Source organism: Corylus avellana, chromosome ca7, assembly GCF_901000735.1.
Source record: "Corylus avellana chromosome ca7, CavTom2PMs-1.0".
In the NCBI taxonomy this organism is placed as follows: Eukaryota; Viridiplantae; Streptophyta; class Magnoliopsida; order Fagales; family Betulaceae; genus Corylus; species Corylus avellana.
The window spans coordinates 22331836-22346140 of record NC_081547.1 but is presented as its reverse complement, the minus strand read 5'-3'; the positions used below and the strand labels follow the sequence as shown (position 1 = coordinate 22346140).

The 14305-nt window shown below is 36.3% G+C and overlaps 1 protein-coding gene across 1 annotated transcript; it reads right to left on the bottom strand.

Moving 5' to 3' along the window:
• Positions 1-1413: 1413 nt before the first annotated feature.
• On the bottom strand, positions 1414-8789 carry LOC132187386 (3-isopropylmalate dehydrogenase 2, chloroplastic-like). Its single transcript, XM_059601680.1, has 11 exons — positions 8415-8789; positions 7869-7998; positions 7645-7756; positions 6464-6539; positions 6278-6366; positions 4185-4271; positions 2929-3045; positions 2687-2794; positions 2492-2545; positions 2257-2409; positions 1414-1812 (listed from the first exon to the last, which is right to left on the bottom strand). Exons 1-11 carry the CDS (start codon positions 8632-8634, stop codon positions 1738-1740), a joined length of 1221 nt encoding a protein of 406 aa, XP_059457663.1. The 5' UTR covers positions 8635-8789; the 3' UTR covers positions 1414-1737.
• Positions 8790-14305: the final 5516 nt, after the last annotated feature.

Sequence of the window (14305 nt, the reverse complement as noted above, 5' to 3'; positions counted from 1 at the left end):
AATTTAATCACTTAATATTACTTTAAGATAGTCTCTTTAGACCAATGTTTATTTGTTATTGCCTTTACTTCTTTTGTCTTGTTGCTCGGAGTTTATGCATCTTTTCACCCATTTCTGTCGTTCACTTACCTCTTCTCCACTTACTTTCTTCGACCTTATGGCTATTGTCTCGGCGAATGTGCCACGCTTTTGCCTTGGTGTGCGTGAGTCGCATGCGTTACCATGGATCTTCTATTGTAGATCCAAGGGCCCTTGCTCCTTTTCAAAGAATCATTTTGATGTTTCAAATAACCCAAATTTGGATATGATATTCAACATAATCCGATCTAGGTAAGCTTTAGACTTATCACTCAAGGAGAGTCATTACTTATTATAAATATACCTCATAGTCTCTCAAAAGCTAGTCATAAGATAAGTTATGACTAGCTTTATAGAGTAGTCATGTTAATACTCGACTCTCATCATGGGCCGCAACTACCATTTTTATCAGCTACATTTTCCACCCAACTTCCACCTTTAATGTCTCTTTCTTGAGTGGTGAGATGCTAATTATTAGTCAGATCGACACGGTCTAAACTATGTATTTCCGTTGATTTACTTTTCTTTTTTTAAAAATCTATTTCTTCCTGTTTTTGTTTTCTGTAATGTTTAATGTTTGGTTCTTCTATTGCCATAATAATTAAAAAAAAAAAAAAAAAAAATCGTCTCAACGTAATGTACATTTTAGATGCCTCTAGTAATAGCAGAACATGTTACAAGATGCATAGCACAATAATAATAACTATGAGTAGCATATGTTATACAATGAGTAATGCTATTTGGTAAAATCTTGTACAACTGCTATATAATTGTCTAAAATAATAGTAAAAATTAGCCTTTAAATCATCACTTGAAAAAAAAAAAAAAAAAAAATCGAGTACTAATTCAAGAGTTAATTTTTATTACCATGTCATTTAGTTGTATAATAATTATACAAGAATCTATTAAATAGAATTATTCCTATACATTTTAATGATGTGGCAGTGATAATTAGCACTAAAAGAAAAAAAAAAAAAAAATCAAAAGCTAATTTTTACTACTACGCCATTTCAATACATAAGATTCTACTAAATAGTATTATTTTTTAGCTTATTATTGGTCACTTCCAAGGGAGTATATGACTGCCTTAGCTTGGAATGACCAAGCATGGTCGGCGCAAAGTGTTAGCTTATCTCATTATGCATACAACTCTTTTATAAATTTTGAAGCGTTTCAAAATGTGTCAAAAGATGTAACAAAAACTGTATGGGAGCATATTCTCAAAGAACAACAGTTGGTTGGTATCATTACTGTACGCCAAATTATGACACTTCTTAAGCTCAAACAATTTCAACTGCCTCTCAGATAAGAATAAGAAACAATGCAACCCAGGCATAAAGAAACTAAAAAGAGTAATCTACAATTTAGGCTTCCAAATTCCTAGAAAATATTAACCAAGCACTGAAAATTTAAAGGGATCGCTAGACAATAGCATAAAATGGTGATTACACAATCTGCAGGTTTTGGTACAACCATCTCTTCTGTCCAACAATTCAAACTACTCTTGAAGCACTTGAAATAACCATATTGGAGTCACAAAACTGGATGAGAAATAAAACGAGTCTTTCAACTCCGTTATTGAGGAGACTCCGGGAATACCTAAACAATAGTTGATGCACAATGAGCCCCCCTTTGTTGTTACGCTAATCTAATTTCAGTTCATACCGGAGCAGGAACTTGGGAGTCTACTGACTTCAGTACCTCTTCACCCATTTCCTTGCATCCTACCAACTTCTGTAGAATAAGCAAGTGTTAGCCATTAATCAATCAATTACAATAATTATACTACCTTGGATTGATAATGACAGTAACTACTAAAGGCACCAATCATGTATACATGAAGCTCCATCAAAGATTTTTAAACATAATTTCTATATCATCATCATGATTTAAACTATAAACATATAGTGTGCTGGTTAACTGAGCAGGATATTCTATTAAATCGTTACCAGCCAGTTTATGTATGATACAACAAAACAAAAACTGAAGAATTTAGAATAATTTGGGGAGGGCTGTGGGCAAGTACTCAATAAGGAAATAAATAACCATTTGAAGTTTATCACATTTCATAAATTTTCTCCCACCAAAATCAAACAGAATATTAAGTTTTAAATCTCTTCTATGAAGGAAAATGAAAGGGATCAGCGAAAAATTTTGCCAAAAAGAAAATGAACATACATTTCCAGCTGAGTGTATGTCACCCGTTCGATACCCCCTACTCAAAGTATCCAGGACCGCAGCCTCAATTCTCTTGGCAGCATCTTCTTCCCCTAGACCATATTTTAAAAGCATGGCAGCACTGAGCACTGTTGCTAATGGGTTGGCCTTATCCTGCATATTAAATCAGGATACTCTCGGTGAAAATGCATGTCATTGTCAAAAGAATATAAACTCGATTTGTAGGCCAACCAACCTGTCCAGCAATATCAGGAGCAGAACCATGTATTGGTTCGAAGAGTCCAGGTCCCTGAGCCAATGACAAATTCAATGTCATCATATGATGAAATTATTTAAACTTCTTTCATAAATATATCAAAGGCATTACAAGAATTTCTTTCCAATTAATACCAAAAACGATAACAAAGAGAAACAAAAGGATTTGTCATACCGATTCACCAAGACTAGCAGATGGAAGCATCCCAATACTTCCAGTAATCATTGAAGCCTCATCAGACAAAATATCACCAAATATGTTGTTTGTCACAATTGTATCAAACTGCAAGTTTCATAGTCATTGTCAGGCTCGCATTTCTCGTCAATGGGGCTCTGGAAGTTCACTTTCCTTCTCAGCTGAATTTTCCAGAGTTGGATGTAAAACGAAGAGAAAGGTTATGCAAATCTGTTTCAAACCTGTTTTGGATTCCGAACAAGCTGCATAGCGGCATTGTCAACATACATGTGCGAGAGTTCAACATCGGGGTATTCTGAGGCTATTGCCGTAACTCTATTCCTCCAAAGGATCGATGCCTGAAAATTCATTGATCAGTACACATTAATGATGTTATAGCATATTTTTCCGTAACTCTAGAATTCACTTATTATGCTTCTGAAGTAGTTAATTCATTTTCATTCTATCAGTTTCCTTTTCATTAATTTATAAATGATATAATTGATTTTTGCATGACAAGGACACACAAATTTGAACCTTCTTTGCCATCTGACACACCATTACTAGTAGACATGTCAAGATTGAGAAAACAACGAAATAGTATCTTGATTACAATCTACTTTGTTTGCCATTTCGGGAATGTCAGATTCAAGTACAAAGCTGACACTGGGGTTCATGTCCATAAATTGTATATAATACATAAATAATAACAGGAAACCATGTCCATAATCTGTATGTAATAGCCACATAATACCATATGTATGCCTATCCTTTTTAATCCCCAAATCATGGCTTCGGGGTTAAGCAAGTATACAACCACAACGCAAGAGGATAGCATAAACTAATTGAGCCATGAACATTTTAAACAAATTTCAGTGTTTCACATAAACTATCTGTGTAGTATTTCAGAGTCTTCTAGTTCTCAACTTTCAAAGCCCAAGAAAATAAAAAATAAAGCCTGTTTAGTTTTATCAAAACATTAGTCTTGATCTCATTTGTTTCAACTAAGATTGAATTACTGATTGATTGACAAAGTGATCAAATGAGACCGAGACCTCTGATCTACAGTCCGTAAAGAAATAAGAAAAATTCTCCTGCTGGACACTTAGTTAACAGTCCTCCAGACCACTATCATAGGACACAAAATACCCTATTAAAATGAAAGCTTACAATCCCACATTATTATTGTTTTTGATAAGTAATCAACATATATAATTAAAAGCGTAAGGTGCCCCTAAGTATAACAAGAAGAGACACCTAGCTAGAAGGAGCAACAATCCCACAGTATTATGGGAATGAATGATATGTTTTTGGCACTTTAGCTTTAGTCACTCAACGAGGGAGCCATAGTCATTTGTCATATGATACTCTAGGACATGAATTGTAACAGAGAGAGAAAAAAAAAAAAGAAAAAAAAAGAAAGAAGAACATTGTCAAAGAACACCTTAAAATACATAACAAGGCAAAGAAACCGAAAGTTATATCAGTACAAAAGTACCTCCAACACATTTGCTTTGTCAACAGAGCAAAGTTTTCCATGCCGCTTCCGAGCAGTCTCAAATGCAACACGAGCAATGCGATCAATCTGGCATGTAAACTCTTTACATTCAAAAACCACTTACTTCCATCATACAAAATTATTAATTATATAGGACAAGACAGGGAGAAAGACATCTCAGAAAACTAACTTGGATTCCTGTCCATACTGATAGGCCACCGAAAAATAGTATGCAGCACAAAATCATGTTAAGGATTTGAATGCCATATTTATTCATAATGATAAAATCCCTAATGTCCTGTTATTTTGTTTGGAGCAGAACATCTTGAAAATTGAGAAGTCTCAAGACTTACAAATACAATACTTGAAAATCTCCAACTATGCCATATTTCTTCATAATGATAAAATCCCTAATGTCCTTCTTGTTCTCTTTCTTTTTGGATATTAAACACCCTGTGTCAGGCGTATGCCTCATTCCTAGTTTTTTTCATGAATAATAATTTATTAAGAGAAAAGGCAAAGCTCTCGTACAAAAAGAGTATACAAGAAAGACAACAACCCTAAAGGCATCTAAAATCTAGATAGTTAACAAGATCTACAAGATTTGAAGAGGAGAAATTAGGAACATAGACTACAGCCCAGTGTAAGAGATATCTCAAAAAAGAAGATTTTAAACATAGCACATTAGACTCGCAGTCCTCAAAGAGGTGCCGATTTCTTTCTCTCCAAATGCTCCACATTAAAAGCGCAGGATAACTTTCCATATAGCCTCTTGTGAATGTCCCTGTCCTTGAATCTTCCAATAGTGAAGCAACTCTTGGACATTGTTAGGCATAGCCCATGAAACACCGAATGTGTTGAGAACTAAGAGCCAAAGATCACTAGTGTACTCACAGTGGATAAGGAAGTGATTTTATGATCTCATTCTTTTTGCAAAGGCAACACCAATTCACAAGAGTAAAACCCCGCCTTCCAAGATTGTCAATTGTAAGGATTCTACCCATAGCTACTGCCCAAGTGAAGAACGCAATATGGGGAGGGGCCTTGACCGTCCTAACACTTTTCCAGGGGAACAAACAAGGCTCTATAGCCCATAAGGTGATATAATAGCTCTTCACTTTAAAGCTTGATTTTTAGCTAGGGTCCACAACATTCTATCCACCACCCCCGATGGGTTTTTGAGGAATATAATAGGTTGAGGAAAGAGACGAGCGATTCCAGCCCCAACTCCTGGACTGCCCAGATGAAACTCGAATTCCAATAAGTACTAGATGAATCCATGTAATCCGACACTAAGACCTCTTTGTCCTGAGCTATTGATTAAGCTCTAGGAATGAAGGCTTGAGAGCTGCTTCTTTGCACCAAACATCGTGCCAAAAACAAATGTGGGACCCATACCCAAATTTGAAGGAGACATAGTTGAAAAAATTTCCCTGACCCTTCCTAAAAAGAAATTCCCCTGATCCTCTAGTTTCCTCTGTATGACTCATTACTAGTTTTGGTTCATTCAATTTGATACAATCGATTTATTGTTAAAGATCTTGCATGCCAAAATAATCTAATGGGTTCATATCCTCTTACATTTGTAAGTCAGCCATAACAGAGACACTCTTGTCTATTTCTTCTTGATTCTTCCTTACCAAGTAAACATATATGGTCTATAATGATAAACAAGATAAAACTTCATGTATTTACGAGTCGGAGAAATTTAAATTGATATCAGGATATCAGCTCCAGTTGGCCTTGGCTGAAACGTTATACAAATGTCACAACCCGAATGCAATGGCTTATAACTAAATACTTTCTATAAAGGTGATGCCAACAAAGAATATTAAAAACTATTGAATCTTGCAAGACCTTGTTTTGTGCTAGAATGGGCAGAAACTGATAGGGTGTGAGTAACATAGAAGATGACTAGTAAACAAAGTTATGTTTTTTGATAAGTGGAATTCATTAAAAAGCGCAAAATGGGCAACCCAAGTATATAGGAAGTATACAAGAGAAAAAGAACAAAAATCATGAAAGCTAGAAAACTGAAAACAATCAATGGCATCTGTCCAATGCTAGAAAACGAAGTTGTACCAGAAAACTACCTCATAGGTGGCATACACCTCTGTATTGAAGCCAATTTCCTCACCCTTTTCATTCTTGCCAAAACCCCTGGGCTTTCCGAAATAAATACCTAGTTCAAGAAGAAAATTACAGAGTACATGATTACTACAAGAAGAAAAACCATTCACAGTACCTATGCACTTCTATTCCATTCAATGTATACTGACCTCCAGTAAGCTCTCTTACAACCATTAGATCAACACCTTCAGCAACCTCTTTCTTCAAAGTTGAAGCATCCACTAACTGAAATGAGTAAACAAAATAAAACGACAGTCTTATAATGTATACATCTGAAATAAAGCAGTCAATTAGAAATCATAATACAATTTTAATAAGCATAAACTGTCATTTTAAAAAGTGAAAAATTTAAACTAATTCCAAGATTATGCTTGTCCTGCTGGCTTCTTCAGCATCAAGCAAGAATGTGAGTTTTCTTTCAAGAACTATTCTATATATGTGTATGCTTTTCATAATAAAACCATTATGACAAGCATGTGACACTCATAACTCCAGCAAATCAACCACTGAGAGACCAAATCAATAGTTTAAAAAATCTAAAATTAATTAAAATGTTAAAAACAATTTTTTTTTTTTTTTAAAAAAAAAAGAAAAAACAAACCAAGATTCACGCTGTTCATTAACTTATAAACCTCAATCTTTTTCTTTTTCAGCATGTCATATGATCAACAGACATCTAAATCCAGCTTGAATGAAAGAAAAGTTTGATTCTCTACTGCAGCTTATATCATTGCCTCAATCTCCTACAGACCAAGGATATTTAGAGATGTGGCTTACAGAATAAGACTTTGGAAACATTGAATGACGAGCCACTTACAGCAAATGGTGCGAAGAATATAACATCTCAACTGATTCCTCCTCAAGTGGAACTTTAGACTTCTACATCACTACAGATCATATGGATTTATGAACTTCCATCTTTATTCCATCATTCATTATTTCTGGAAACACACATGAGATTCTTCCAGAAAAAAAAAGCTTGTGAACTGTTTTCTACTAATCCCTTAGACATCAGTCAGTATAACTTACTTTGCAACTGACAGCATCAAAAATGTCCTTGCTAGTATCAGTACATCTGAGAATTCTAAATTGGTTAGTTGTAAATAGCCCGAGACTGCGGAACAAAGGATTATAGTAGAGATTTTATTCACTAACATAAAGTTTATTATATGTTAATTCCTGTGAATTTTCTTAACTCTTCCTGTGTGCAGAACAGACGCTGTTACTTTCAAAACTTCACTATGTGATAAGATCCCTATAACCATCAGGTTTCTTTCCCATCACTATCACCCATTTCCAATAAATTTTGCATTAGAAGAAATATTATTACCTGAGGTAAAACAGTTGCAGGCCTCAAATTCGCAAACACCTTAAGGCCAGCCCTAAGCTGAAGCAACCCAGTCTCTGGCTTCAAGTGTTTTTCATTTTTATCCCACGCATACCTTAACATCAAAAAGAAACATTGGATTAATTAAATAATTGCACCACTTGCAAAAAAAGTCAAAGTTCATATGCATATATACAATTATATATACATGGACACACTGACACTACCCTCCAATTGCTCCGAGCAAAACCGCATCGGATTGCTTTGCGGTTGAAAGGGTCTCCTCTGGTAATGGAACTCCAATCAAATCCAACGCAGCTCCACCCACAGGCATCTCTTGGAACTTAAATTCAATCCCTGATATACGTATTTAAATAAAATTATTAAAATAATCGAATCTTATTACTAAACCCTAAACCCTTCAAAGTATACACTCTCTTAGAATAAGTGAGAAAATGTAGGAAAAGAAAAAAGTCCTACATTATGAATTATAATTAAACAAGCTACTCCACTTAATTAAGCCCAAAACAATTGCTTTCGCAAAATTTACATCCATTTGATGAAAATGAAAATGAAAATTCCTAAAACTTTCAATGCTGTCAATAACAATTGAGCCTCATTATGTAGGAAACGCAAATCCACGGAAATCCGTAGTTTTTCTTTTCCTTTCTTTCATTTTCTTTCAGTTTCTTTTCTCCGCAACCAAACACAAACAAAACGAACAATTTCTAAAATTTCGAAAAAATAAAATACATTAGAGGGAACTGAAAGACCTTCGAGAGAGCCGGCGAGCTTGAGGACGTTGGTGGCGACGGAGATGATCTCGCGGCCGATGCCATCGCCGGGAAGCAGAGTGATGGTGTAGCGTTTGGAGGGTGTGGAGGTGGCGCACCTGATCCGACCCGGTTTGGGGGACTGTTTGGACACAAACACGGAGTTGAGTGGGAAATAGGGTCTTAAAGACTTGGCGTTGAGTTGAAGACAAGCCGCCATTGCTTTCGACTGTGAATCGCAGCACTTCTTATTGTCACTTTTTTTTAAGGAAAAGCTCTACCCTGCTCACTTGTGAAGATACAAGGATTTTTCGACAAACTATTTAACGTTCTTCCATCTAAAACTCACTATTGTCTCCACGGCTCAATCATCTCAATCGGATAGATTTATCTCCGAATGAAACGGAAATTACTAATTCAAATTTTTTTTTCTAAAAAAAACTTATTATTGATTTTTTTTTTTTTTATTATTTTATGATTGATCTAAATATGCCATATTAGCCAAAAATACTATAATAAATGTTAAAAAAAAAAAATGCAAAATAATGTATCTGTTTTTCAAGTGCCCCAACAATTAGAAGAACATCTCCAACAAATGCTCTAAAAGACTAATAAAATCTAAATAGATTAGGACATCAGCCTTTTTTCATCTTCAGTAGAATAGTCATTCTGAAAATTTTATTACAATTAACTTTTACCCATAGAAGTTTACTGTAGTCTGTAGCACATTATACAATTATTTTAATCATTTATCTCTTTCTTTTCCCTCTCTCCATTTCCTTCTCCCTTTTTTTTTTTTTTGTAACAAACTGCTTCATAGAAAAACCAAGAGGACTACAAACACAACAAAAACACATCCCTCACAAGGAGGGGAGGGTGGGAGGTGGATCTTTTCCACTACAGATGGGGATGGAAATGGGGGGAGAAAAAGGAGAAAAAAAAGTGGGAATGCAGCCAGAGAAAACTCTAGCCGCGGCCCAATATGCCACGTAATGGGCGCAGAAGTTTGCACTTCTGTTAACTTTCCTTGCCTCCCAGTGAGAAGAGGAAGGAATAAGAGAAATAACATCCGAAATTAAGCTAGCTATTTGCCAATCCAAAACAGTGGAAGGTTGCTGCAAAGAGGAAATTACAATATCAGAAATTCCTTCTAAAACAAAGGATTCTATCTTCAAAGAGGTGGCCAGTTTTGCAGCCAGCAGGGCTGCTTGAGCTTCTCCATAGGCGTGCTCATAGGTGGGGCTGAATTGATACAAGGTCTTGATGATTTGGCCATTAGCATCTCTGCATACAGCAGCTTGAACAGAGAAAAGGTCTGCAGTAGCAATGTCGAAGTTGACCTTGTAACTGCCTTGTTGAGGGGGATTCCAGCTTTCTTTCATTGGTTGAGAGGTGGTGTTCCAGGTTGCATAGTGTTCTAAGGAGAGCCTCATGATTTTGTCAGCAAATTTAGAAGCTTTGGGGAAAACTCCATTGTGAATAGCTTGATTCCTGGCAAACCAAAGAGAATCACACAGAACAGTTGCAAATATTTGGAAGAGATGAGTGTCAACTAAGGGGATACCAAAATATTTGTTAGGAGAAAGAATACCGATAATCCAATTTGGCAAAGTAAGAGTGGACCATTTCAGAGAATCAAGAGGCCAATGGGAAGATCTCCAAGAAATTCTAGCAAAAAAGCATCTGAAGAAGAGGTGATGAAGAGAGTCCTCTTCTACTTTGCATAAGGGGCAGATTAAGTCTGCCTGGGAAATGGGGAAAACAGCATTGATCCTAGTCTTGGAGGGGACAATGTCCCAAGCAACTTTCCATAGGAATAATTTTAGTCTATCCATCAGCTTTAGTTTCCAAAGGGCTTTCCATTGGGTGGGGGTTAGAGGAGAGGAAGCTGTGGAGATTCTTGGGGTGGTTATGAGCTTGTAAGCAGATTTTGAGGTGAACAAACCAGATGGGGAGGGAGTCCAAATGTACTCTTCAGAAGGAGAGTTTGATATCCTGATTTTCTGTATCTCCCTAGCACTAGAGGAATCAAAAAGATAGTTTATCAAGGGGATGTTCCAGTAGGTTTCAGGGGAATTTAAGGTGTGGTAGAAGAGGTCAGTGATCAAAAGGTTTGGGAGGGGCTGGATCAGATGAGGAGAGGGAATGGGGATATAGGAATTTAGAGTGGGAATCCACGGGGAGCTCCAGATGGGGAGAGAGGATTGTCTGTGAATTTTGAGACAGGCACCTTTTGAAATGACAGAAATGGAATTTGTGATGCCTTTCCACAGCCAAGAGGAAGAAGAAAGGGGAGAGGGGGTGAGAATAGAGTTTGAGTAAAGATACTTACCTCTGAGTTGGGCCACCCACATCGAGTCTGCCTTGCATAAGAGGTTCCATCCTAGCTTTGAAACCAGGGCAAGATTAACCTCTCTCATCTTCCGGATTCCCAAACCTCCCAAGTCTTTTGGAATGCATAAAGTGTCCCAAGCTTTTAAAGTGAGGTTTCTGGACTTTGCAGGAGGGAAACCCCACCAAAAGTTTTTGAAACTCCTATCCAGCTGAGAGCAGAAAGAAGAGGGGAGCAAAAATGTACTCATTGCATAGGAGGGAATGGTAGCAGCAACTGATTTGATAAGAACCAGTCTGCCTGCTTGGGATAGTGTTTTTGCTCTCCAGCCCTCCATCTTACTTAAAACCTTGTCAAGGATAAAGTTGAAAGCATCTCTTTTCGAGTTTCCCATCAGAATAGGCAGGCCAAGGTAAAGTGACTTTGTTGGGTTGGAAATGTATGGTAAAATGGCTGAGATGGAGGAGATTAAAGAAGGATTAGTGTTTTTGCTAAAACGGATGGATGACTTGAAGGAGTTAATTTTCTGGCCAGACCATCTACAATACTTCTCAAGGCAAGATTTTATGCTAGTGGCTTCAGCTAGGTTGGCTCTTCCAAAAATGAGCAGGTCATCAGCAAACAACAAATGATGAATTGCTGCATTTAGGCCTCAGGTATCGGTCAAAACGGTCCGGTTAAGGACCTTATCGGTTATTAACCGATAATTTTCGGTTAAACGGTTTATTAACCGATATCAAACCAATAAGAATTTTAACCGATAATTTCGGTTAAAACGGTACACGGTTAAACGGTCCGGTTAAACCGGTTAACCGATTAATTCCTTCCTCCCCACAGGTCTGGTTTTTTTGGATCTCGTCAGTTTAATGTGGGATTAGTTTGTTATAATTTATGGTTTTTGTAGAATGAAATTAAATGTGTTGAAGCCTGAAGTCTCCCGGTTTTGAATGAAATTTGGTGATTGAAGAGCCAAGAAAGATGTTTACCACTTTACCATGTGGTATTGTACACAGATTCTGGAAATATTCATGTTAGGAGCCAAATTGATCATGTGATTATGTGAAGGCCCATGAGATATAGAAATTCACCAGAAAAAGAAAGCCAATATATACACCAGCAAAAGAAATTCTTACAAGAAAAATTTCAAAACAGGAACTCTATCAGGTTCCATAATCCAGGGCCAACAAAAACCATCAAATGCAAAGAAATCTCATCAAATGCCATCACTTAAAAAAAAACATCAAACCTACCCAAACTCAAATTAAAATAAAATTCATTAATGAATAATAAACAAAGTATTAACTAATTAAAGTCACTTAGCAAAAGGAAAATAAGTCATGGCCTCATGGGCAAGTAGGCAACACCATTACACAAATATAAAAGCAAGAAAACATAAAGATAGTGATCAGTATGAATAAACATCAACATCAACACGGTTACACAATAATTTCCTTGAGCCACCTCAAACATAGATTATCTTCAATTCCTTAAATTTGCTTCCTTCAATAATCCAACAAATCAAAACATAAATAAAGTGAATCACTATTAGTAATTAATATTAAAGAGTAAGAAATAAATATCACATAAGAAAAAAATAAGATCCAAAAAACTTACCAAATACTTTAAACAAAACATTACCCCGCAAAGTTCATCCATTAAGCCTTAATTCGTGTCAAATGTGAGGGAATTAGACAAAATTTCTACCACAATGAAATTTTTAAAGGATTAGTAAAAATAATTTAATCAAATAATTAGAATAATAAATAAATTTGAAATTAACAAATATTACCCGACTCAAGCTTGTAGCTTTCTTCATCTTCAATGTCAGGCAAGAGTGACTCAACATACTGAAAATTGGGAGAAGATCTCAACCAATTTTGACAACAAATAAGAGCTTCCACTGTTTTCGGAGCCAAAGAACTCCGAAAAGGATCTATGATGCGACCTCCGGTGCTAAAGGCCAACTCAGAAGCAACAGAAGTAAGTGGAATTGCCAGGACATCTCGTGCTATCTCGGCGAGAACCGGAAACTTTACCTTATTTACCCTCCACCACATTAAAATATCAAAGTTGTCACTTGGAGTCTCCACCTCTTCCGTATAATATTGCTCTATCTCTGTCCGACACATCATCACATTTTTGGACGCCCGAAATGAATGGTAAATAGCTAAAGCATCTTTCTTATTAGTACCCACACTTTCGGAACTTGTGCAACTACGCTCTTCATTTCCAAACCTAGCCAAGCTAGCCCCACTTCCACTTTCATTCTTAGCATATTGCTCATATAACCGGCTCAAGACATTCTTTAATTTCTTAACAATTTGTTCTGCTTTTTCTAGACCCACATTCGTTTGGAACCAAAATTCCAAGACATTTATCTTGTAACGTGGATCAAGCACCGAAGCAACAAACAACAAGGGGTTAATAGACAAAAAATTTCCCCAATACTTATCATATTTCTCTTTCATTTGCATTGCCATGGTACTCAATGAATAATCACTACTTTCACAATACTCATCCAAACAATGATAAACATTTTGAAGAATACCAAAAAACAAGTTAGAAGTTGAATACAAGGAACCCGACATCTGAATTGTTTCGTCATAAAATACACGCAAGAATTTAACAATGTGTCGAACCTTATTCCAATCATCTTCATTTGGAGCCCCCAACACATCCCTCCCTCCACAATCATCATTCAAATAATGTACAAAATTAGAATCTTCATCTAACATAAGATTAAATGCCCTTTCATACTTTTGTGCCGCCTCCAACATGGTATAAGTAGAGTTCCATCTAGTGGAAACATCAAGAGTCAAGGAAGACCGACACCCAAGATTCTTCCTTTCTACACAAGACTTAAAGAGGGCTAATCTTTGGGGGGATCCCTTCACATATTTCACCATATTTCGGACCCTTTCAATTGAATCATGTGCACCCTTCATACCCTCCTTCACAATTAAATTTAGAACATGGGCACAACACCTCCCATGAACAAACTCATGGCGACAAATAACATCATCATTGGACATATTTCTTTTACTAAACTCACTCATTGCTTTATCATTAGCACTTGCATTGTCAAGTGTTATCGCCAACACACGAGTAATCCCCCATTCCACCAAACATTGCTCTATTTCCTTAGTAATCGTTATTGCCTTGTGATCCGACACTTGGCGAAATGCCAATATTCTTTTCTGATATTTCCAAGTAGAGTCAATAAAATGTCCCGTTACAACCATGTAATTCATATTCTGAATCGAAGTCCAAGTGTCAGTTGTCAAACAAACCCTTTGACCAACCATCATCAACTTCTTTTTGATTATTTCTTTTTTGGTCATAAACAACTTAACACAATCCTTCATCACTGTATAGCGAGAAGGAAGCTCAAAACGAGGCTCAAGAACCTTAAACATTTTCTTAACACCCATCTTCTCCACAATTGAAAAGGGAAATTCATCAACAATGATCATTTCACAAAGAGTCTCCCTAATAAGTTTTTCAGAATACTTCCTAACAATTAAGTTATTACCAATACTACCATCACTCTGACTCTGCC